Below are 25,567 nucleotides of genomic sequence, written 5' to 3' on the forward strand. Positions count from 1 at the left end.
AATTTGGCAGACTGTGCCAACACTGGGGTACCCACTAACACTGTATTACATCTTAAACCTGAGGTGTGTGTGACATTTTATTCACATACTAGAAGTACACAGAATATGTGCTTTGATCTCAACAGTGCCCTGGTACGGAGTAGGGTTTTAAAGTTAGTTAAAATAACAAGATTGTTTTCATTAGACTGCAAGTCCCCCAAGAAGAGTGGATCTAAACCATGCGCTCAGAGCACACCAGTTGTCCATGTTTTGTCAGAAACTCCGTAGTAAGAGGACTATTGGTGTGCTTTGGGGACAGGGTCGGGAGACAATGTTTTAGGAGCTGGTGTATAACTTGTGGAATGGAGATCCTGCAATCTTAACTAGCATTATGGCAAGAAATTTAAGGGGTGCTCTCTACCCCACACAGTCCAATCTATTCCGGTACATCTACTTTACGCACAGTATCACATTAGCCCACGTATATTTCCTGGCTACTGTGTTTTCTTAAAGTGTCAATGGCTCTTTTTCGAAATTATTTACCAGCTTAAGACAATGGCAGCTGACACCTTATTATACCCGATAGTTCCTTCTTATTCACATTATGTACGCTTTGTTTTTTTTATCCAAATAAAAACAAAAAATTGTTTTAACAGTGACATTTCTGACACCTTTCTTAAATAGAAAAAAGTGGCAGGATTTAAGTCGAGTCATATGTTTTTGATATCTTGAGTGGACGTATTTTGAGGCAGCGCCTGCCGATAGGATTTCACGGCTAGCAGGCGTTTTCCACGTAACGTGAAATGAGACCATGCAAACAGCTGGAGTAGAGCACACGTTATTGGAATGAAGACGAGGAGGTAGAAACAACCTTGGCGCAGGGTAGTAGTCAGTATTTTGCCAGAATCCAGCTCTCGTTCTGCACTGATGTTATTCATGGCGTCCCGTTGAAAAATATCATATCCTGTAATAAAAATAATATTAATAATTAAAAATTGACTAGAATAACAAAATAAACAAAACAAAATACTAAATATCCCATGATCCTTTGCCAGTCTTAAGACAACAGCAGTTGATCCAGCTAACTGCCCTCACAAAAAAACAAAACAAAAAAAAACACGTCATCTTAAAAACAAGCAAAACAATGCACTGTGCTATTAAAATTGCCTGCTATTGTATACTTTTTACACTTTGTTATGATGATCTTGGTAGTGCTGACCCCACAATGCCAACAGTGACACATTCTACATCGTGCTCATGCCACACTAGGCATTGTGGGAAGTCAAACTTAGCACAGTAAAAGCACAAAGAAAAACAAAGCAAACAAACAAAAAACAACCACTTTAACCTCGATGTGGCTAGCACAGCATATACATTAAATCAGGGCTCAATATTCCCACTTGCCACAACAAGAGGACACAGTCTTAAATTAGAGGGGAAAAGGTTTAAAAATAATATCAGGAAGTATTACTTTACTGAGAGGGTAGTAGATGCATTGAATAGCCTTCCAGCTGAAGTGGTAGAGGTTAACACAGTGAAGGAGTTTAAGCATGCGTGGGATAGGCATAAGGCTATCCTAACTATAAGATAAGGCCAGGGACTAATGAAAGGATTTAGAAAACTGGGCAGACTAGATGGGCCGAATGGTTCTTATCTGCCGTCACATTCTATGTTTCTATGTTTACTTTAGGAAAGCATATTTATTAATTTCTCTCATTTAGAAGAACGTCCTGAAAAGTATCCAATCCAATGTGTTTTTTGGTAGGAGAATGCACACATGAAATCGTAATATTTACATGGAAATAAGCTCATCATCTGCATATTTTGTGAAGACAAACCCATTTTACTTTTTATTTTGGAGGGGGGTGGAGGGGGGGGGGGAGCGGGACACTCCTGGCACCAAAACTATTCCAGAGCTCAGGAGTGACATGGTGCTTGGAGTGTTACTTTAATGTTTGCATGTTGCACTTTTCTAAAAGTGAGTTGATCAAATGCAAATCACACGTCTCAACAAAATAAAATAAAATAAATAAAATAAAAATAAAAGCTTAATGCGTTTTCTTGTTAACACAAAGACTCTTTATGCGACTCATGAATACATCTTTCACACATGCCTCTGTATGCTGGAATTGTTCGTTTCCAATAGAAGGCAAGCTTCACATTTTATTTGTACCACAGTGATCCGACACTAGTATAGAAAGAATGAAGTCTATAATTATATATAGCCTTAGGGAACTACTGATTTAAATAGCGGGTTTATGAGTAACGTAAAACCACTGGGTGGAAACCCAATGTTAGGGCTCAGTGTCAATCCTACAGAGTCTCCGGTGTTTGGAATAACAGTGTGGAGATCCTTCTGGAACAGGGAAGAGACTAATGAAGCGGTTTTGATTTTGTTATATATTTTATTTGAAATAATGGATCACTGAGCTTAGTTTGTCAGAAAGGTTTTAAACATCCCCGTGAATCCTAGTTCTTTAACTACATTTCTCTCTTCACTTAACCTACGCTGTTCACGGCTAGCAAGACATGCTGGTCTTGGCACACTGCAAAAGCTATTAGCATGCAAAGTAGATTCATTATTTTTTCATGAATGAAAGTGCTTGCAGGAAGTGAATCATTACGCAGGGAATTAAAGAACATATACAGCAATCAAGTTGGAAACAATGTGAGAACCTTACTGAAACTTCATGGTCTCTCCAGACCCAGGGGCTTTAAAGCAAACGATGACTATTCAGAGGTATCTTTATCATTATACCCATTATCCATTTAAATAGGAAGAGGTACTCTAGCCTAAAATATCTCTTTCCATTGTGACTTGATACACTCAGAAACATGTACCTGATGAGTTCTTATTTTATTGCAATTTCTGGGCGCAGAGTGTACCTTTTATTTATGGGATGCAATACTCCTCAACTGAGCTTCTCCCATTTACCAGAATACAGTCCATTAGCAATTCGATATATTTTATACTTGATAGTGTGTTTGTGTGCACACACACACAATTGCTTATTGCTTACACTGTTTTTGTCACTGAAGACATTGCGTTAGTTGTTTATGATTTCAAGATGAGAAGTTAGTGGTGAAATAGCTGGTACGAGGGATTGGAGGTGTTGGCAGTATGTGTGCTACATGCATGTGGGAGGGGTGTCAGAAGGGGGCTAGAAGTGAACCATTTGATAAACCAAAAATGAGGCTCAGTAGTCGCAGTGACTAGTGGCCCTTTAGATGTGATTGGCAGGCAGATTATAATGCTACAAGGCATGTGCCTATCTTCCCAGTTAGGACTGCTGGTGAATGAGATGTGTTTTTAGATGTATGGTCCTTAAAGGATAGAATAATGTGTAATTCTTCCCCCAAATTAAATATCTTCTGACTGTGTAATGGAAACCACCACTGGACGATATTGGGTCATAAGCGTCAGTTACAATCCCCCTTTTAATTTAATTATCCTTTTCCTGTAACAAGCAACTCCACCCTTATTTCACTTGTGTAAAAAATATAATTTTCTATTTCTTCTATAAAATAGTTTAAATATACGGCACCTGCAGATCCACCAATCTCATGCTTCTGGCCTCACACAGAGCTATAGATTTATCTAGACTATTCCATGTAGAGTGGTTTAATTACCAATTTACAGGCTGTACTTTGTGGTCATCTCTAAATGTTCACCTGTGCCGGGTGTTAAACCTTTATATATTTTCACCTCGGGTCATTATTCTTTCTTTGACATCTTAATAAGCATGAAAACCTTCACTGTAGGAATAAAAAAAGTTGTTATGTATGTTTGGCCAATGGAAGTATTTACCTGTGTAAACGCAAAGCAGCCATGTTCCGATCAGAGGGGCGAAAGTCTGTCCAGGTTTGGTCACTAAGGCAACCATCCCAAACAAAAGAGCTGAGGCGGCTTGCTTTCTACGATTCAACACAAAATCTTCATCCACCAGATCTGTGACAACCAGGTTGAGCAGCTTACACGTACCCTCCGTGAAAACCCGATTGCTACAACAGTGAAGGACGATTTTTTTGTTAGTTTGATGCAAAAGACATTTACAGATTAACCATGATACTCATAGAAAATTACTGATTAGGCACAGCAGGGGGCGCAATGGAGACTGTATTCCCTGGCTGTCTAAAAAAAAAATATATAGTTTAATTGATACAATAAAATTATCTTTCTTTTATAAGAAACTTTTACTTTAGCTCAGTGATTCAGATAACAGCCATCAATTACCCTATTGGTTTTAGCAATATAATCCTTAAAAAAACTAATTGGCTAATCCACAAATCCAGTGTAATTGGTGTATTGTGCACATACTGGTTAACTCCTTAAAGACTAACGGCATTCCAATCTATTCTTTAACCCCTTAAGGACACATGACATGTGTGACATGTCATGATTCCCTTTTATTCCAGAAGTTTGGTCCTTAAGGGGTTAAGACCTTGGAAATGCCAATATGTGTTTAGCACTTAAACTCCAGATTGTTAGAATGCCATATGGACCATTAGTCCACACTCGGTACACTAACCACAGTTTAACAAGAAAGAAAAGAAAAGAAGATTTTTTTTTTTTTTTTTTAACTTTTAATGATGGGCACTAAAGCTAACCACTAGTTGCTTTTTTTGTCCCCCCCCCCACCCCCCCGCAACAAGCCGTGTCAATTTAATGATGGCTGAGACTAACTAAAAGCGGAGGATGAAATCCAAGGTAACCAGGCAGTAACACAAACAGCATTACACAGTTACATTCACTGAAAAAGAAACCACGAATACAAAATAAAATAATCTTTTCCATTAAGTTCAGCCTTTCCCAGATCTTTGCTTTTTGTATTGATCCGAAGACGGTGAAAACGCCAATTTAAAAATGTCCAACTGTGCCACATAATGGGAAAATATCCTCACTGCCTCCAAAATAGCAGCTAGATTTCATCTCATATCAACAACCTCATATCGGACATAATAATAATAATTATACAAAGACTGCTCTGTTTTTCCAGCGCTAAAAGAGTTAATATATTTGCCGACCTAGACACCAAGCATGAAATGGACAAACCTGGCTATAAAGATGCATAACAGATAGATCTGGTCAGGGCCAGCTAGAAGCATCAGCACACTGAGACCCAACTTCAGGAGGAACAGACAGCGCACCACACTGTAAACACCGTATTTTTGGCACATCTTTAGGAAATACATATTGTTCAAATGTGGGGCTATGTAGGAGATACCTGGAGGAAAAACAGAAACTGTGGTCACTTCAGTAATTGCAGTACACGGATTTTGACAGGGGACACATTTAGCATTACTTCTATGTTGTATTTTAAATGTCACAATACAAAGAAACAAATGGTTCCAGAAGGCCCACAGTCACATTCCTACACACATACAGTCACAGGCATTCGTAGACTTAGCGCTTACATACAGTGCACATTCCTACATGCAGCACATAGACACAGACATTCCGACACACAGCGTGCAGTTGCAAGCCTTCCTACACGCTGCATTTACAGTCGCAAGAATTCCTATACTCAGAGCGTACACACAGTGCCCATTCCAACATGCAGTGCATACAGTCACAAACTTTCCTACGCGCAGTGCATCCAGTCACAAGCATTCCTACGCGCAGTGCATCCAGTCACAAGCATTCCTACGCGCAGTACATCCAGTCACAAGCATTCCCACGCGCAGTGCATACGGTCACAAGCATTCCCACGCGCAGTGCATACGGTCACAAGCATTCCCACGCGCAGTGCATACGGTCACAAGCATTCCCACGCGCAGTGCATACGGTCACAAGCATTCCCACGCGCAGTGCATACGGTCACAAGCATTCCCACGCGCAGTGCATACGGTCACAAGCATTCCCACGCGCAGTGCATACGGTCACAAGCATTCCCACGCGCAGTGCATACGGTCACAAGCATTCCCACGCGCAGTGCATACGGTCACAAGCATTCCCACGCGCAGTGCATACGGTCACAAGCATTCCCACGCGCAGTGCATACGGTCACAAGCATTCCCACGCGCAGTGCATACGGTCACAAGCATTCCCACGCGCAGTGCATACGGTCACAAGCATTCCCACGCGCAGTGCATACGGTCACAAGCATTCCCACGCGCAGTGCATACGGTCACAAGCATTCCCACGCGCAGTGCATACGGTCACAAGCATTCCCACGCGCAGTGCATACGGTCACAAGCATTCCCACGCGCAGTGCATACGGTCACAAGCATTCCCACGCGCAGTGCATACGGTCACAAGCATTCCCACGCGCAGTGCATACGGTCACAAGCATTCCCACGCGCAGTGCATACGGTCACAAGCATTCCCACGCGCAGTGCATACGGTCACAAGCATTCCCACGCGCAGTGCATACAGTCACAAGCATTCCTACGCGCAGTGCATACAGTCACAAGCATTCCTACGCGCAGTGCATACAGTCACAAGCATTCCTACGCGCAGTGCATACAGTCACAAGCATTCCTACGCGCAGTGCATACAGTCACAAGCATTCCTACACACAGTGCACACAGTCACAAGCATTCCTACGTTCAGTGCATACAGTCACAAGCATTCTTACGCGCAGTGCATACAGTCACAAGCATTCCTACGCACAGTGCATACAGTCACAAGCATTCCTACGCGCAGTGCATACAGTCACAAGCATTCCTACGCGCAGTGCATACAGTCACAAGCATTCCCACGCGCAGTGCATCCAGTCACAAGCATTCCCACGCGCAGTGCATCCAGTCACAAGCATTCCCACGCGCAGTGCATCCAGTCACAAGCATTCCTACGCGCAGTGCATACAGTCACAAGCATTCCTACGCGCAGTGCATACAGTCACAAGGATTCCTACGCGCAGTGCATACAGTCACAAGGATTCCTACGCGCAGTGCATACAGTCACAAGGATTCCTACGCGCAGTGCATACAGTCACAAGGATTCCTACGCGCAGTGCATACAGTCACAAGCATTCCTACGCGCAGTGCATACAGTCACAAGCATTCCTACGCGCAGTGCATACAGTCACAAGCATTCCTACGCGCAGTGCATACAGTCACAAGCATTCCTACGCGCAGTGCATACAGTCACAAGCATTCCTACGCGCAGTGCATACAGTCACAAGCATTCCTACGCGCAGTGCATACAGTCACAAGCATTCCTACGCGCAGTGCATACAGTCACAAGCATTCCTACGCGCAGTGCATACAGTCACAAGCATTCCTACGCGCAGTGCATACAGTCACAAGCATTCCTACGCGCAGTGCATACAGTCACAAGCATTCCTACACACAGTGCACACAGTTACAAGCATTCCTACGTTCAGTGCATACAGTCACAAGCATTCCTACACACCGTGCACACAGTTACAAGCATTCCTACGCGCAGTGCATACAGTCACAAGCATTCTTACGCGCAGTGCATACAGTCACAAGCATTCCTACATGCAGTGCATACAGTCACAAGCATTCCTACGCGCAGTGAATACAGTCACAAGCATTCCCACGCGCAGTGCATACGGTCACAAGCATTCCCACGCGCAGTGCATACGGTCACAAGCATTCCCACGCGCAGTGCATACGGTCACAAGCATTCCCACGCGCAGTGCATACGGTCACAAGCATTCCCACGCGCAGTGCATACGGTCACAAGCATTCCCACGCGCAGTGCATACGGTCACAAGCATTCCCACGCGCAGTGCATACGGTCACAAGCATTCCCACGCGCAGTGCATACGGTCACAAGCATTCCCACGCGCAGTGCATACGGTCACAAGCATTCCCACGCGCAGTGCATACGGTCACAAGCATTCCCACGCGCAGTGCATACGGTCACAAGCATTCCCACGCGCAGTGCATACGGTCACAAGCATTCCCACGCGCAGTGCATACGGTCACAAGCATTCCCACGCGCAGTGCATACGGTCACAAGCATTCCCACGCGCAGTGCATACGGTCACAAGCATTCCCACGCGCAGTGCATACGGTCACAAGCATTCCCACGCGCAGTGCATACGGTCACAAGCATTCCCACGCGCAGTGCATACGGTCACAAGCATTCCCACGCGCAGTGCATACGGTCACAAGCATTCCCACGCGCAGTGCATACGGTCACAAGCATTCCCACGCGCAGTGCATACGGTCACAAGCATTCCCACGCGCAGTGCATACGGTCACAAGCATTCCTACGCGCAGTGCATACAGTCACAAGCATTCCTACGCGCAGTGCATACAGTCACAAGCATTCCTACGCGCAGTGCATACAGTCACAAGCATTCCTACGCGCAGTGCATACAGTCACAAGCATTCCTACGCGCAGTGCATACAGTCACAAGCATTCCTACGCGCAGTGCATACAGTCACAAGCATTCCTACGCGCAGTGCATACAGTCACAAGCATTCCTACGCGCAGTGCATACAGTCACAAGCATTCCTACACACAGTGCACACAGTCACAAGCATTCCTACGTTCAGTGCATACAGTCACAAGCATTCTTACGCGCAGTGCATACAGTCACAAGCATTCCTACGCACAGTGCATACAGTCACAAGCATTCCTACGCGCAGTGCATACAGTCACAAGCATTCCTACGCGCAGTGCATACAGTCACAAGCATTCCCACGCGCAGTGCATACAGTCACAAGCATTCCCATGCGCAGTGCATCCAGTCACAAGCATTCCTACGCGCAGTGCATACAGTCACAAGCATTCCTACGCGCAGTGCATACAGTCACAAGGATTCCTACGCGCAGTGCATACAGTCACAAGGATTCCTACGCGCAGTGCATACAGTCACAAGGATTCCTACGCGCAGTGCATACAGTCACAAGGATTCCTACGCGCAGTGCATACAGTCACAAGCATTCCTACGCGCAGTGCATACAGTCACAAGCATTCCTACGCGCAGTGCATACAGTCACAAGCATTCCTACGCGCAGTGCATACAGTCACAAGCATTCCTACGCGCAGTGCATACAGTCACAAGCATTCCTACGCGCAGTGCATACAGTCACAAGCATTCCTACGCGCAGTGCATACAGTCACAAGCATTCCTACGCGCAGTGCATACAGTCACAAGCATTCCTACACACAGTGCACACAGTTACAAGCATTCCTACGTTCAGTGCATACAGTCACAAGCATTCCTACACACCGTGCACACAGTTACAAGCATTCCTACGCGCAGTGCATACAGTCACAAGCATTCTTACGCGCAGTGCATACAGTCACAAGCATTCCTACGTGCAGTGCATACAGTCACAAGCATTCCTACACACCGTGCACACAGTTACAAGCATTCCTACGCGCAGTGCATACAGTCACAAGAATTCTTACGCGCAGTGCATACAGTCACAAGCATTCCTACGTGCAGTGCATACAGTCACAAGCATTCCTACGCGCAGTGAATACAGTCACAAGCATTCCTACGCGCAGTGCATACAGTCACAAGCATTCCTACGTTCAGTGCACACAGTCACAAGCATTCCTACGCGCAGTGAATACAGTCACAATCATTCCTACGCGCAGTGCATACAGTCACAAGCATTCCTACGTTCAGTGCACACAGTCACAAGCATTCCTACGCGCAGTGAATACAGTCACAAGCATTCCTACGTTCAGTGCACACAGTCACAAGCATGCCTACACTCCGAGGGTGCACACAGTGTGCATTCCTACACACAATGCACACAGTCACAAGTTGGACAGCCCCAGGTAGGATAATGCAATTAGAAATTTGTAGGAAGCGATTATGCACCAAACAGGGTATTGTGATGCTCTCACAAGGAAAGGATGAATGAAGTATTTCAAAGTGACTGGCAGAGCATAGATTTTGTAAATTCACAGCTTGGTAAATAAATCCATGCTTTTTATTTCTTTTTTTAAAATTCAGGTTGGGAATACTGACAATCTAGAACCCAATAGGTCTCTATCACATACACTTTATCCTAATTGTCCAAACTATTTAAAGGTTGTGCATTTTTCCATTCCTGTGACTGTTTGTGTGTTAGAGAAAGGGAATATTTGACATCAATACAGTATCTAGGAGAACATTCTGAACAGACAGAAACTTGCCCTTCACTTGGTCAGTTCTTCAAGAATTTCAATAACATGTGGAACTGATACCTCCCAAATAAGCAACCCAGAACAGAAATCACAGCTGGTTCTTTCTACATTACTGATACAGCACAATACGATGATCATTCTCAGTCCTCACAAACACACATATGTTAAACACAGGGGTAAAACATAATATTAAAAGTCATGGGATGTGACAGTTCTTTACATGTTCTTGCAGAATGTATGGATGAAATGTAAATGCAGAACAATAAATCAACACAAACCAAGCATTAACCAGTTTACCTGTGAGGCAAAACATATTACAGTTATCGCATTGCTGCACGTTCTCGGCTAATTAGATTGCGGACGTTAGAGTCATGTCACTAGGATCTACTGTAATGGGGATAAAGTCCCAGGCTCCTAAACGTCTGACTTTGAAAGAATGTTAATACTCTTTGTTCTGTCAAATTAGCAGCAAAAGATAATAGTCGTCCCCTCCCACCCCACCCTCCTCCGAACAGTGATGTGAAACCCATGATTTCACTGCCCCAGGATTTTGGCTACAGTCTTCTACCTGAGCTTACTCCATACTTCATAATACTGTACTATTCAACGGTATTCTTCCTGGCTGACACTAAGGATAACTTGCTGTGATACATGTGAAGCAGACAATTCATTCGGTGGTTGATCCTAGGAGAGTGAAATCCATTAAAAGTCTTACTTCCTTACATAACCCTGTACACATACACTGTTTAGTAGGTTATATTAGCACGCTAATTTCCAATATCACTGCAGTGCACTGCTGCTTCCCCCACCAGGAACTCGCCAAACCATTCCTTGTCGCATCCTCTTGTGTCGACTACGTTATATTTCAAGTTCACTTACCATCAGTAACCATGGGCAAGATTCCGCCCTACAGCAGTAGAAGACAGATACCCTGGCTTTCATGGCTACGTTTCCTGAATATTTGCGGTATTTTATGGCTATCAAAAGGACAGAAGAGCTTTAGGTTTTTAAAAGCTAGAGATTGGTATTCGGTAACCCTTTCCCAATAGCAATGGGTTTCAAACCAGTAACCAGGGCAAACCCTCAGTGTAGTATTTAAAGAAATGCTCTGATATATGCCGGATCCACATGTTGGTTAACTCTATCTTAATGTCGCAGCTATATTACTGATTCATTTCCCAAAGTGTCTGAACGGTTGGCATTCATTTTACGGAGAATAGCATTATTCGGTTTAATAACGTGCAAAATTCATGTGTGTATACGGATTACATTGTGTTACATTATGCTATCAGAAAGATTTATCAAAGGGGAAAAACAGGTGCTATTCTGGGGCAAAGTGCTAAAGAAAGAGTTATCACCATGGAAACCAACAGCATATCTCTAAACGTTTAGAGATTTGCACGCAAATTAGCACCTGTCCCGACACGGACAGCGACAAGATAACAGCACAGGACGGACAGTTAATACTCACCCAGGAGGAACGAGCCAGTGGACAGAGAGATTCTGTCAGACAGTAGGTGTTCCAGGAAGAGGGGAAAGAAATTGCTGTTAAAATGGCAGTGAAATACCTGAACGAGAAAGAAAAAACACAGTAAGTCTTCGCCTCCTGTCCCATACACACTGCAGCAGAACCTGTCAATGTGTGGAAACGTCTGTGTAAGAAACCGGTACTATGAAAGCAGCCGGCTGCAAGGGGTCATACAAACAGTCACGGTATCCGTGCTATTGATACAGTCATACAGTCTTTTCATTGCTGGCTGCATTGTTCTGTCTGACTGGCATAATAGGAGGGGAGATAAAACTCAGTTCTCCTCTTTATGAGTAAGAAACTGTACTTGGCAGCGGATCCAACTCATGGGGTCTTACCTAACGAAAGGGGCAGCCCAGGCTAAAGCGGATATATGAGGATAGTGATAAAATTCAATATTTAAGCAAATAAAGTTAATCAAGAAGTACTTTACTTAATTAAAACTATATATATAAATAAACACACGGAGCACATTATTTTACCAGTCACTCCCTATTTAGTTACAGTGCGGGGCTGGGGGTAGAGAACCCAGCGCTCACAAATATTATTTCTAATTGTGAGATAATTGTCAACCAAACGTTGAGGTTATTCAAACTATTCCTCCATTACTGATGCCAATAAACAAATTTCTAACAATACCACCACCGCTGTGCTCGGAGTAGACTGGCAGGGATCTAATAGTCTCCTAACCTCACTTCATTTGTGGCAGTAATTGTGGGAAGGTGGTTTGTGATGGGAAACACATTTGCTGGCACGTTTTCACAGACGTTTGCAGTGAGCGCTGTTCTTTGCCACAACTGAACTCAGAAAAATAGCAGGAGGTTTTGACAGGGGTATAACAGGGAAGTACCAAAAAATACCACTTGCCTGCGAGATTTCTACTTTTCAAGATCTATTCCTTGTTCTCGCACACCCAGCAGTCACAAGGAAGTCACTGATCAAATCTCACTGGTCTCCTGTACAAATATATTGGATTGATACTGAGAACACACACAGGTTACATGTATGTGTGCTACTACACATAACCCCTGCGAATTTCTCCTGGTCTCCTAGGTTGTTGTTTTTTGACAAACCACACATCTTACAAGTTGCTAATAAACAAAGTTGTCCATTCTTAACCTTTAAAACTGGTCTTTTTAGGATGTTAAATACCGTATATGCAAAAATAATAAAATTGTATTTGCTGCAAAACCCCGAGACTGTGAAGCATGTGCATTGAGCTCTGACCAAACCAGGAATTAACTCAACCAATCAGGCTCCCTTAATTATTTACAGCATACAATCAATGAGTTTTGGCATTTACAGCTCAGTTGACATCTTTCTACTGGACCTAAGAAGTAACCTATATATGGTTCTTAAATTCCAGGCCTTATCCAATCAACTTGGTAAAGCCCCATTTGAGTACCAAACAAACTCCATTATCAAAACAGCGATTTATATGACATACTAAAGCTTACCTGCCCTAAACACTTTACAATCAAGGAATCATCAGATTCTGCTCTGTGCCTAAAAAACATTAAGATCTATTTAAAACCGGTGATCATTAGGTCCTCAGTCTTAAAGGGACACTCCAGGCAGACAGACCACTTCTGCCCATTGGAGTGGTCTGGGTACCAACTCCCACCACCCTTAACCCTGCAAGTGTAAGTGCAATAATTACCTTGCAGGGTTAAGTCCTCCTCTAGTGGCTTTCTATAAGACAGCCAAAAGAGGGACTTCCGTATTCTTAGAACACGAAAAGTGTTTTAAACGATGCTGGACGTCCTCATGCTATGCATGAGGACCTCCAGCGTTGCCGGAGGTCTAATGCGTGCGCACGGCCACTGCCGCGCATGAGCATTAGGTCTCCCCCGCCGCGCGTGCCATTGCCGCACATGCACATTAGGTCTCCCCCGCCAGCTGACGTCGGTGGGAGAGGAGCATGGGCGCAGCCTGACCCAGCGCCAAAGGACATTGGCGCTGGATTAAGGTAAGTCACTGAATGGGTTTTAACCCCTTCAGCAACATGGGATGGGGGGTGGGAGGGAGAGGGGCACTGCCGGGTCCTGCAGTTCCAGGCAAACGGATGTTCCAAAGCTAATCAAATAGGCCCACCTACAGAAATCCAGCTATTTCCTATTTACAATGATTGGTGCCCTGTGAAAGTCTTGGATCAATACTGCCACCTCCTTGCAGTTTTTTCCAGGGACACTCCACCCCTACACGGTAAACCCCTTACTTCTGCTAAATTCATTTTGTATTTTAGGGCTTTATTGATTAGATTAGATATGAACCCTTCTTCCTTTTCAGTACATTTGTTTAGGATCGGTGCAGCCTTAGCTGTATTTCGTACTTAGGCCGTGGGAAGTCAACAGCCTATAACAGATATATCCCTCAACTTGAAAGGTGTTAAGGCAGACATGTCAAGATTTGGCTATGTCATTTCTGTATTTTGTAATAAAATAGCATTTCCAAAATTACTTTTCCCTCTTTCTTTGCAGGTCTATTTGATCATCGGTTCTGACACACCTCAACCGAATCGTTCATTTAAGTCTCAGCATTTTATATTAATAGAACATATAATAAACATATCAATAAAAATAACTCCATTCGGCATAACATAATGTACACATTGCATCACTCTGAACAGAGATTTACCAAAACAGAGCATTTTGGAAGGAGACTCCTGATAGGACTGATTGATGAAAGTCTAGGCTGAAACACTAATCTTTCATTAATCAAAATATGTTGCTAATAAAAATAGGAGAACAGTTACACGACGGCCAGAATTAATCAATAAACAGATATATGCAAACAGACATTTCTGTTCCAGAACAAAGGTGAAAGAAACTCCTATGATAATGTAAATAACAGAACTATAAGCACATCACTGGGTGGGAGAGCACTGGCTAATGTACATCAGTATCAACATCAAGAGCTCGTAGCGGTGATCTTACTTGCACCAGGTTCATGCTGACGAACCAGAGGAAGTTTCGGTGTTTGGACAGCTGCTTGAGGTATTCCACTAGGGTGACCCTTTTTTCAGGAACTGCAGACGGTTCGTCCACATAAAGTCTGGGGGATGCAGAGAGGCAGACAAATAACTTAATTAGAACCGATAACAGGAAACCCTGGATCAAGAAAAGATTACAATGTCCTCACTGTCACCTTATAGTGTCATTATTGTGATAATTTATAAACTGACAACAAATTCCGTTGCCCTGTACAATAGGTGGACTAACAGGTGCCTCCCCCCCCCCCCCCACCACTCCACCCCCCACCCCCACCCTCAGGGTCCCCCTCCAGCTGGGCTCAAGAGGGGTTAAGGGGTTAAACATTTACCTTTCTCCAGCGCCGGGCTCCCTCGGCGCTGGGGACTCTCCTCCCTCTTTTGACGTCATCCGCGCGCGCATTCAAGCAGTCCATAGGAAAGCATTTCTCAATGCTTTTTCTATGAAAATCGCAGTGAGAAGCAAGGGAAGCGCCTCTAGCAGCTGTCAATGAGACAGACACTAGAGTCTGGATTAACCCTAATGACAGCAGGCAGGGTTAACCCTAGATGGACCTGGCACCCAGACCCCTTCATTGAGCTGAAGTGGTCTGGGTACCTATAGTGGTCCTTTAAATGTTTAACCTCATTAAACTCTGATTGTATCATAAATCCTATAATAAATGTAGCCGAAAGGTAGACAGACCACAGTTGTTAAAGAATTACAATTCCCATGATGCTTTGTGTTTTTATAACAGTGCAGGGGATCAGGCAAAGTATTATGTGAGTTCTACAAAAGCTGAGAAAAAAAACCTTTGGCCACCTCTACTCCAGAGATGTAAACTCTTTGTAGATAAGAATATCCCATTAGAAATGTGTTCTATACCTTATACTTTAAAGACGGAATGGGTAAATATGTTCTAACAGAGCAGCGACCATAACATTCAGATCAAAATAATATTCATGAAGATTTTGGGAATGTCAAACTTCCTGAAGAGTGAAAGAGTGGTTGTACCCATAAACCTCCTTTATCTGTTAACATTAAACATGTCTTTGAGCCTCATGGCCTTGGGTCAGACCAACGGATGTGGCTCCTAGAACTTCACCTCTTTCTAAACATTGAGTGGGACTGTTTAATGATACATTTTCATATTCGCTTTCAGGCTTTTAAACTAATTAACTAGTCAAGTGTTTAAATGTTCTAACTGCTGGATACAATGTTGGTGAAAAAATAAACATAAAAAAACTAAACTTAAGAGATAAGGATTAGAGTTTCACTTCTAAAAAAGAACCACAAACACAAACCACACCGGTGACATTATAGATATTTTAAGGATTAGGACAATGTTGTTATGGAAATCCAAACACAAGTTTAAGCTCTATAGATATTGATTGCTGTTATGTTAATCTCCTGCTGTAAATCTGACAGTATGCACATGACTTGTAACACAAACCATCAAAACAATGGACATCAAAACCGTGAAAGGAATGCTCCAGAGCTGTTTAGCAAATCATCTCCGGTACAGCAAGGCTTGTTCTCCACAGATGAACGACACTGCATGGAGTGTCAAGTGATTGGATAGAGGAGGTGTTCTACTCAGTCATGCATATGGTCTATTTGTTGTCTAAATAAAGAAACCGGTCCTCTGCACAGCACTAATGGGCAAGCCAGAAACCACATCCTTAGATCCCGTAACTGAGTGTTTTAGGGCAAAGTATTCACTCTATTGACGATGAGTTGATGTTACACGACAGAACACAAACAAGAAAAAGGATATGAACAATTGACCAACATCTCATTTGTAGGAGCACTGAACACATATGTGCTTGACTTCACATGTACGTTTGTTTGGGCAGTGTCCTCATCAACCTACTGTTAGTGTAGCATTTTGTAATTGTCTTATTTACGGTTAAAATTTTCCCTTTTATAATAATGTAAAACGCAGCGGAATAAAGCAACGCTATATAAGCAGCAGCTACAAGCAGATCCCTCCCTACCCAGGAATAGATTATTATCCCATAAATTGGTGTCTATGGCATAAGTGTTTTTTCTGCAGAAGCATTACACAATGGATGAGTGGAACTGCTCGGTAAACGGATAGCAGCCAAACAGCACTAATCGGCAAGGCAGCAGTCCAAGGTGCATGTCGAACTAGTACAAAACTGATACAGACAGCCTGGAATCAAGCATTCCTGCTGCCTGATTGACAGCTCTGAGGGGCTGGGTTAGAGCAGAGAGCAGGCTCAGGATACACTAAACACCATCCACTTTGCAATAATACAGAGTGATCCTTTAAGATTTAATATGTATCTCGAGATTGTGTGATTAACCTAGACAACAGAAGTTAAGTCAGGGTTTAAGTTGATTATAGTTTCTGTCTTCGGCATCATTACTGGCAGAAAAGGGCCAAGACCATACTGACCGAACTGAAAAGAAATGTGCAATACTGCCCATGATACCCACCTTGGATTGTTATGGTGCCATTGTTTGGTTTTCATTTATTTCTAAACACAGAGTTCTGCACACCTCTTAGGGGAACTGCACATTAGCATAAAATGCCAGACTATGCCAGCATAGCTTGGAATTTAATACAAATGAGGATAAAGGAATGTTTTGTTCATAATAATACTAATAACTAACTTTTAGTGATTTTACTCTGATGCAGTTACTCCTTTTAAAACATAAAATGAAAACTGGACTCTCTTTACCAAAGTACTTAAGATAGCACATTTAACTTTAACATACACATGAAACACAAACATACCCTTTTAACATGGATTCCTGCTCATGATGAATTTTTGCATCAGTCTCAAATCGCTGCCTGAGCAGCCAGGTGGACACTGTAAAACCAATGGCTGAAATAGCTGCCAGAACCACGCAAAATATCCGAAAGGAGAAAAAGTCTTCCTTGTTCCATACTGTGTAGGAGGCGAAAACAGAAAGCGATCCTATGGCACTGAAGAGTGAGCAGTGAAAGTTTAAGCTTGCCCTTTCTTCTGCAGAGACAGCAAGGTCTGCGAGCAAGGCATTGTGATTAAGGTCCACCATGGTGAGAAAGCTGTCGTAAAGACACAGGCAGATGAGGAACTGTACTCCAGGGTGAGCCCAGGCAACCCAAAAGGCAAGAAAAGAAATGGCAAACAGTGGCCCATTTCTCCTCAAAGCTTTGAGCCTCTTCAGGACCACTTCTGGAGCGGAGATGTCTATGCTGGACCTATAGAAAAGAAAAGAAAAATATTTAATGAAAACCCAAACTCAAAATCAAACATTCCTATAACTCATTGGTTTCAACACCAGTGAATAGAATGCTATTTTGAGTATTTCTACTCTTACTTTCCACACTTTTCATCTCTTCAAGAACTTTCATCCCAGAACTGAGCTTGCAGAACAAACCCGCTCACTATTTATTTACTCCAACATCCCAATTTAACCATAAAAAAGAGCACTTGTTTGACCATGCTTACAGGTTTTTCCAAAGTTTTAAACTCTGGAATTACAACCATATAAATATCACTTCGTATTGTTTAAAAGCTCCTTTATACTCATCCCAAGAAGTAATTCTGCTAGTCCCATCTCTAATAGATACCCGATATCTAACGGATAAAGCTCTTAATTTTATTTGGCTATGTTTTTCCGTGTTGCCTCCAGGATCCATCTAAGGACCAGAAAAGAAGACTGGATGGGCGGTGTCTGCACCACTCATAACAAATCTAGACCAAGCTATAACTCACTAGAAATAAAAAGAAGGGGTCACTTTTATGGGGATCTTCTAGCAGTTGAAACACATAAGGGCACCCCAAAAGCCCCACAGAACACGGAGAAAAGAAAAGACCCAGCATGGCTAATGGAACACTCAGCTCAGCAAACCTGGCAACATTTAATCTATTTGCCGTGGTGATAAAGTATGGTCTGTGAAAATGTAAGCAGTTGTCCTGGGTCTATTCTTCGATTCAAGTTAAAGTGTTTAAATCAGAGATGGGGTAGGAGGGTAGGTTTTATCTTAGACAAATTCTGATAGAAATACTGATCTCCCCTTGTATGCTACCACCACATCGCTGCAGTTACAATGAGGCAAAGTTTGTCAATCTACCTTTGCCAACATTTTACCATATTTCTTTTTGTTTAACCATGTATATATGTCCAATCTTGAAAAAAAAGGAGAAGCAAAGATAAAAAAAAAACAAAAAAAAACACCACACTTGCATCCACTCCTGGTTTCCGGATATCTAGAACACATTATCTACATTAATTAAAACGTACTGTTTAGCGTCTAGGAAAACTCTGTCGCTTAGCCACCCGAACAGGGGATCATTCAAGCTGTTCCAAATTAAGAAAATTGTCTGCAACGACAAAAGCCATTAGCTGTAAAATCATTTAAAATAACATTAACACCAAGCTGCTCAGAACGTATAATCCCTTTACACGCACTTGGCCGGAACCCTGATTTGAAGATGTGCACAAAGGTCATTAGTCAGATGTAAAACTCAAGGCTTTCCAGATATTTTAGCCTTCGTCAGTATTCACCTGCTTAAGGAAAATAGCTACAAAAAAAATTAAGTAACTTAATTTATTTTCATTGTCGATGTTAACACAATACATTTCAGGAAATGCATGATACATTGGTTATACAGAGTTACATATGCCATGAACAATATCCCATTTTTTTAAATATTGAACATGAGCCAGGTATAAAAAGGGGAATAAAATATGCCAATAGCTTTGACTACGGTAAATAAAAGAATAACAGTATGTATTATTACATTTCTAGAATCAACAAGTGTGGGTCAACGGAGATGAATACCGTCGGGAGGGATAATTGGAGATTTTGCACAACTACTGCAGGAGCTTCTAAGTAGGACATCTGCTCTGTCTCGCTGGCAAGCGCCACCCTTTTTATAATAAAACATTTAAAAGGCAACAAAAAAGTAATCAGTATTACTGAGAAGGAGTTCTACATAAAAAGGAGTTCAGATCAGCTCTGTAACTTCTGTGTTTTAAAGAGAGAACTCTTATAGTTCACTAGAAGAAGGGACTACGTTGTCTTCTCTACCTTGGCACCCTTGTGCACAACAGATGTCAAAAGCATCTCACTGCGCGTGAGACATGTGGCAGTTATGGCGAACGTAAGATCTTCTATAAGCTTCCATATTGTACTCTTGCCTTCCAGACAACATTCTATGATTACAGAAGGAAACTGTGCACTCAGATGAAAAGTACATGGATAATGCAGTCTTTGTGCGTAAATATGGGTCATATTTCATGCGTTCAGACCTCAGTGACGAACTGGAAAAACTCTTGGTGCTTTTCGAATCTGAGATTTATGGTTTCCCAGATTAAACTGGAAGATGTTACTGCAGACATGAAGGGAAAATCCAAGCTCGCTGTAGGTGTTAGTAGTTACTAATCACACCGGCAGCGGGCATGTATGTAAATACCAGGATAAGTATGTGCTTGTCTATGTGTACCCGCCGATTGTCTTTAGACCAGTATATTTGCTAGGTGCCTGGACAACACAATGTAAAGATCAAACGTTTCTTTATGTTTTTATCTATGTAAGCATACATGCTTCTTGTGTGTTACTGTTTCATTGATGGACGTTTCAACTTAAAGGGTTGGAATTATTTGCGAAGTGCATTCACTATATCACTCGGAACGCATGCATTGTCTTTGATCTGTGTGTAATATATACAATTGCCTGGGAAACAAAAACAGACATTTTTAAACAAAAATGGCTAAATGGCTAGTAGCAAATCTAGTGGAAAAGAATGTTTAGAAACAATTTTAGACACACCCCCCACGCAAAAAAAAATAAAATAATAATTGTTGAGTACATGGAACATTTTCACATTTCGGCTATTAATGTAACACTGCTCCTTTAAAACTTTAAGAACCAAAGCTGAAAGAAGCAAGGTAAATTCTTGGTGTAGAACTCACCTTAACCCCTTAAGGACACATGACATGTCTGACATGTCATGATTCCCTTTTATTCCAGAAGTTTGGTCCTTAAGGGGTTAAAGTTTTTGTCTTGACGTGACAGCTGAGCTTACAATCTAATGGCCATTGGAGTGATACTAAAAACCTCCAGTCATTTAAATGTGCATAGGGATTTGGGATTGCGCACAAGTAACTCTTTTCCTTTTTTTTTTTTTATTGTATATTTCAGGACTTATGTGTACTATAGTCATCGCTGCCACCCAGGAGTAGTGGAGGTTTGAATACAGGACGTATTTTTGTATATTTGTATTCACTGATACAAACTCCCACTTATGCTTATTACACATACGCATGTGTCCCCTTAATAGGGAACACATGGGGTGGGTGTCAGCATTGTAACATGGCTGCGTGATACAAAAGCAAATACAAATATAATTCCTGCGCTCAAACTACAACACTACTCCTTGGCGGCAGCAATGACTATACAAATCAGACCGATAACGTACAAAAAAAAAAAAAAAAAAAAAAGAAGAAAATAGTTACTTGTGCACTGGAGTGACACTAAATATCTCTGGGTATTTAAATGTGCATAAGGATTTGGGATAGTGTGTGTGTGTAACTCTTTTCTTTGGTTTTTATTGAAGGATTACATCTGTGGCCCTCTGCAGAAAAGAGGTTAACTAAGGGGTTAGGGTAACAATCGAAAATCATAGACCAGAATAGCACAACGTTCTTTAACTATATTCTTACCAGCTCTCTCTTTAATTCCTTGGCTTTTAGGTGTTTAACTATGAATTGAAATCTGAATGCAAAAAACAGCTGATCTAAGAAATAAAAATTTCTAACTCACCTATAGTCATAGCTCGGCTATTTAAATCACAAATTCATTCACTACTATTCACTTGTATTTAGTGGGCAAACAAGCCCCTAAATATTACTTTCACAAGTGGTAAAGTCAATGCTCTCATAAACAAGGAAACATAAAGAGGAAAAGAAGAGAAACATTTGAAGGGGACCAATATTGTTTTAGTGTCCAGTTTTATTTTTTATTTAATCAGTTAAATGAAACATAAATGGTGCAAACACCAGCAATATACAGCCTTCATCAATTAGCATAGAAAGAATAGTTAAACTCACCTCCCCAATCCAGAATGAGAGTTTGTCGATTTTGTAAACAGAGACGAAGGTATCCACATAGTAAAGGAGAAAAACATTGTGTAGGACGGAAATAAAAAACGATAGCGATCCATATAATACAGGCGTGGAGAGGTGAACAACTCCAGCAACCAGTCTTAAACCCATGATGACCTCAGCGAAATGCGTGGGTCATCTCTGGTCCTTCACCAAGTGGCCACTGTAAACCGGTGTAATCATGAGTGCGCCTGCAAAAGAAAATGGTTATCACCAAATGATTCAGATCAATAAAAAAAAAAAAAAAAAAGTCTGGCAGTAAGAGGTAAAGTCAAAGGGGAGAATGTGTACTTTATCTCCTAAAAAAGCAAAGTAATTACTGCAATTGCTAATATTTAGCATCCTCAGATACAAGGACTTTGAATTCAATTCAATTTAGCCAACGATCTGAATTTGTTAGGAAAAAAAAAACTGTTACACCAGACTTCTACTGAATATATCGGTCTTCTTAAAAAACGAAGAAAAAAAGGCTCTTTTTCATATACAGTGCAGGTTTCTGGATTAGCCAGATTTAAATTCAAGAACAACCAGGGAGAGGTGCAAAATCGCTTGCTTTGAAATGTAAATTCAAGGTCAAAATTTTCTGTGTATGTTTATGCCAAAAAGATCAAAGTAAATCTAACTTGCTACAATATTGAAACATATTCCCCATCTGTAAAATTCTAACGCGTTCCGAGCAGGTCTCAAATTAGAAAGGGAGTAACAGCGTATTACTTCAAACAGATGACAAGTCAAGATGTAAACAGGTTTTTGAAACAATGGCCAATAAAACAGTTAAGGGAATTTTTATGGGGCTCAAAGCATTTATTTACTCATCAAAAACACATTTAGGATACCATAACGTCATTAAAAGACAATGGCGTGACCTGGAGGTTTCACTGTCTCCTGGCAGGTCCCTTCATTAAAGAAAAATTAAAACAATGATGGTTGTATTTAAATGGCACCTTTACTGATGTACTGATACCTCTCTCAATAAGTGACAGATCACCAACAGGATGGCAGATGTGTCCTTAAAGACAGCAGGGACACATTAAACAATCATGAGGAAGGATTTCATAGTTAAGGGACACCCTAAGCACCATAACCCCTACAGGATTTTATTTTTTAGAGATTATGACACAAGGTGTATTTGTGTGCCATCCATAAATTTTCAATCAGGTGGTTTTCTAATGGTTTGAAGAAAAGAAAAACAAAACACAAGACTGGTACCACTGCTGCCAAGATAATGATGGGCACAAATAGGCTGAGTGCAGGACTATGATGGCAGAATGCAAAACACAAGCCAACTTGGCTTCTACTTTTCAGACATGCTCTTCTACATCTGTCATCCTTTATATGGACCACTGCCACAAATATATACTATGTATGTTTGTTAGATGGAGTATAATAGCAAAACCCTTTAGCACATTTCTAGCTTGTTGAATGGTAAAAATGCCTAATTCAATTATTTTCACCCACCTGGGAATAGACAGAGGTAGCCAGCAAGAAGCTTTTTAGCTGTTGTCATGAAAAGAAAAAAGAAAATAATCTCCCAAGACCCTCAGGCAGCCTTGGTTCCCAGGTATAGAACGTTCAGTATTTTGATGAAGGCATGCAGACTGCTGCTATTCATAACGTGCCAACTAATACATTTTATTACCTGGTTCCATGGCTCGGGAATGACATACATAACAGACACACCTAACGGGGCGGCTCTGACGCACAAACACAGAATGTGACAGACAGACAATAATTCACGGCTATCAGTAAAATACCCGGACTGAGACAAAGCAAACATTAAGTCCCAGAAGGTTTAACCCTATATAGGTGCCATTGGGGTAGGTGGTCAGTCAGTGATGCACAGCTGACCGTTTCACCCTCAATGGATGAGAAATTTAGCTTGGTGAACGAAGTCTATACAGGTGTTAAATTATGGGGTGTTATCTACATAATAACCACGGAACTTAAAAGGATATAACACTGTTTGCAGTAATAACTCGGTACACTGAACACAGCCATTGGTGTCTAGAATGATGGATGGCACTGACTGTGTTAAGGTAAAGTGTTTTTTTGCCTCCGGTTCTCTACCTTGTGGAATTTCTGTTGTCACCTGAACAATCTGATCAATGGCCTCTCACACAAGCACTGTGGGAAATGTCGCATCAGTCTGTAATCAAAGCTGGTGGTGACAAATCATGAATGGAGAGTCAGTGATTTCATTGCAAAAACTCCATGGGACAGTGCTAATTTGGGATCTATTGCCCAGTGTTACCTCTTCTTGGGAAACAATCAAAATGTCTCCACAAAACATGAACATCTCTCTCTCTAAAAAAAACAAAAAACAAAGATAACCCTAGTTTTTCAATCCCTTTTTCTATCTGCAGACATCACCAAACAGATTGTTAGCAGTTAATGGGTAAAGGGTGGGGGTGGAAAGGACAGGTTAAAAGCAGGGTGGCACATATCTCCAATCTATAATTGTTGGAGTAACTGTGGAATGGAAAGTTATCCCTAGAGGTGAGAGTGTCGCTGTCTGCCGTGGTAGAGTTGTGAGAGGTACCTGTAAAGCTGAGTGTTCTAGGAAAGACTATAATTTGCATTCAGAGTATCAGGTCCAATCATACACTCTGGCAGTTAACTTTGATGCAATACAGCGTCGACAGATGTGGACTGGAGGCTGCCATGGGTGTTAAGCCACGATGAAGAAATGTAAGTCCTTGGAAAAAGAACATGGAATCTCAGAGGGATCACAGCTGGGAGAATAAGAAGCCTAAGAAAGGGGAGTTCTCCGCAGGGTTGTTTAGTGGACATGTGACCAGCGTGGGTGATCAAAGGAAGGTGTAGCGGCTCAATCCCCATTATCAGGGCACTGTGGGGGGCTGCAGTCCCCAGTGAGAGCTCCGGGTTGGAATTTACATTTTCCGTATTATTTGTTGCCATTTCATCTCTGGAAAGATGTGTATCCTTGTTCTCCAGTAGGGGAGATGATGTTGAGATTGTAATACAAATGGTGCTCTGAAGATTTAAACACACACACACACAGCAGGTGTGGAGAGAAACTGTTAGCAGAGCTGCTCCCACCTCTAGTCTCCAAGGCCTGTCACAATTTCAGCATCCGCTCCTCCCCCAGGGAAAAGAAAGGTGCATTCCAGGGGGGAGAAGTGGGAAATGTAATCACTATACACGTGTGTGTGTGACCGTGTGAGTCTATGTCTGCATATTATCTACTGTATGTATGTAACTAGTTATGTTTGTGCATCTGTCCATGCATGTGTGACCGGCTGTATGTATGTATATTATACACACACACACATACATACACAATTTTACAAACATCACATACACACAATAAATAAATATAAATATATTTATTATGTGTATGTAATGTTTGCAAGCTTGTGTGTGTATGGTATTGTATGCATGCAACAGTGTTTGTTTTTCTAGGATTGTGTGCATCAGTGATTTCTGTTATTTATTGTGGACTGTATTTGACTGCATACCTATTTTTATATGTACATATGTCTATGGCTGTGTTTATGTGTTTATATGTATGAGGAGATGACGTATAGCTTTGATTAGCCCCTGGTAACTTGATTTTTTTCCTGGAAACCTTTGGAATTGTTAGAATTTTGATTTGATTTCTTCACTTTTCTGCACGCCTTTTTTTTTTATATTTTGTAAATTAATTTTTAAAGTTCTTTTAATAAATAACCTATCACAGAAACCTAAATACATAACTACAGGAGCCGCTGAATTCTCTTGCGTGGTCAGGAGCTCTTCGCAAATGTTATCTTCTTTCCTGTTGCAAACTTACAATAGATTTAAGATTTACAAAACCAAGAAAAATACATGTAGTTTGCGAAGGAGAGTGGAAATGTGTTATACTATAACATTAATGGGTCTAACATGCATTAGTTGTGT

General features: G+C 41.7%; 1 protein-coding gene across 2 annotated transcripts in view; it reads right to left on the minus strand.

Annotated features, from left to right (window-relative positions):
* Positions 1-591: 591 nt before the first annotated feature.
* MFSD13A (major facilitator superfamily domain containing 13A) overlaps positions 592-25,567 on the minus strand; it is a 35,820-nt gene continuing 10,844 nt past the window's right edge. Inside the window, exons 1-9 of one of the 2 annotated variants that reach the window (XM_063435154.1) lie at positions 23,126-23,181; positions 21,614-21,858; positions 18,803-18,882; positions 17,307-17,756; positions 14,510-14,627; positions 11,517-11,613; positions 5,033-5,204; positions 3,788-3,981; positions 592-943 (exon numbers count right to left, since the gene is read on the minus strand). In XM_063435154.1, the coding sequence (XP_063291224.1) occupies positions 690-943; positions 3,788-3,981; positions 5,033-5,204; positions 11,517-11,613; positions 14,510-14,627; positions 17,307-17,756; positions 18,803-18,882; positions 21,614-21,778 (1,530 nt within the window). In that variant the 5' untranslated portion in view covers positions 21,779-21,858; positions 23,126-23,181 and the 3' untranslated portion in view covers positions 592-689. Of the gene's footprint in view, positions 944-3,787; positions 3,982-5,032; positions 5,205-11,516; positions 11,614-14,509; positions 14,628-17,306; positions 17,757-18,802; positions 18,883-21,613; positions 21,859-23,125; positions 23,182-25,567 lie in introns of those variants that run through there. The other variant, XM_063435153.1, reaches the window with a different exon arrangement.

Source organism: Pelobates fuscus, chromosome 10, assembly GCF_036172605.1.
Source record: "Pelobates fuscus isolate aPelFus1 chromosome 10, aPelFus1.pri, whole genome shotgun sequence".
Lineage (NCBI taxonomy): Eukaryota > Metazoa > Chordata > Amphibia > Anura > Pelobatidae > Pelobates > Pelobates fuscus.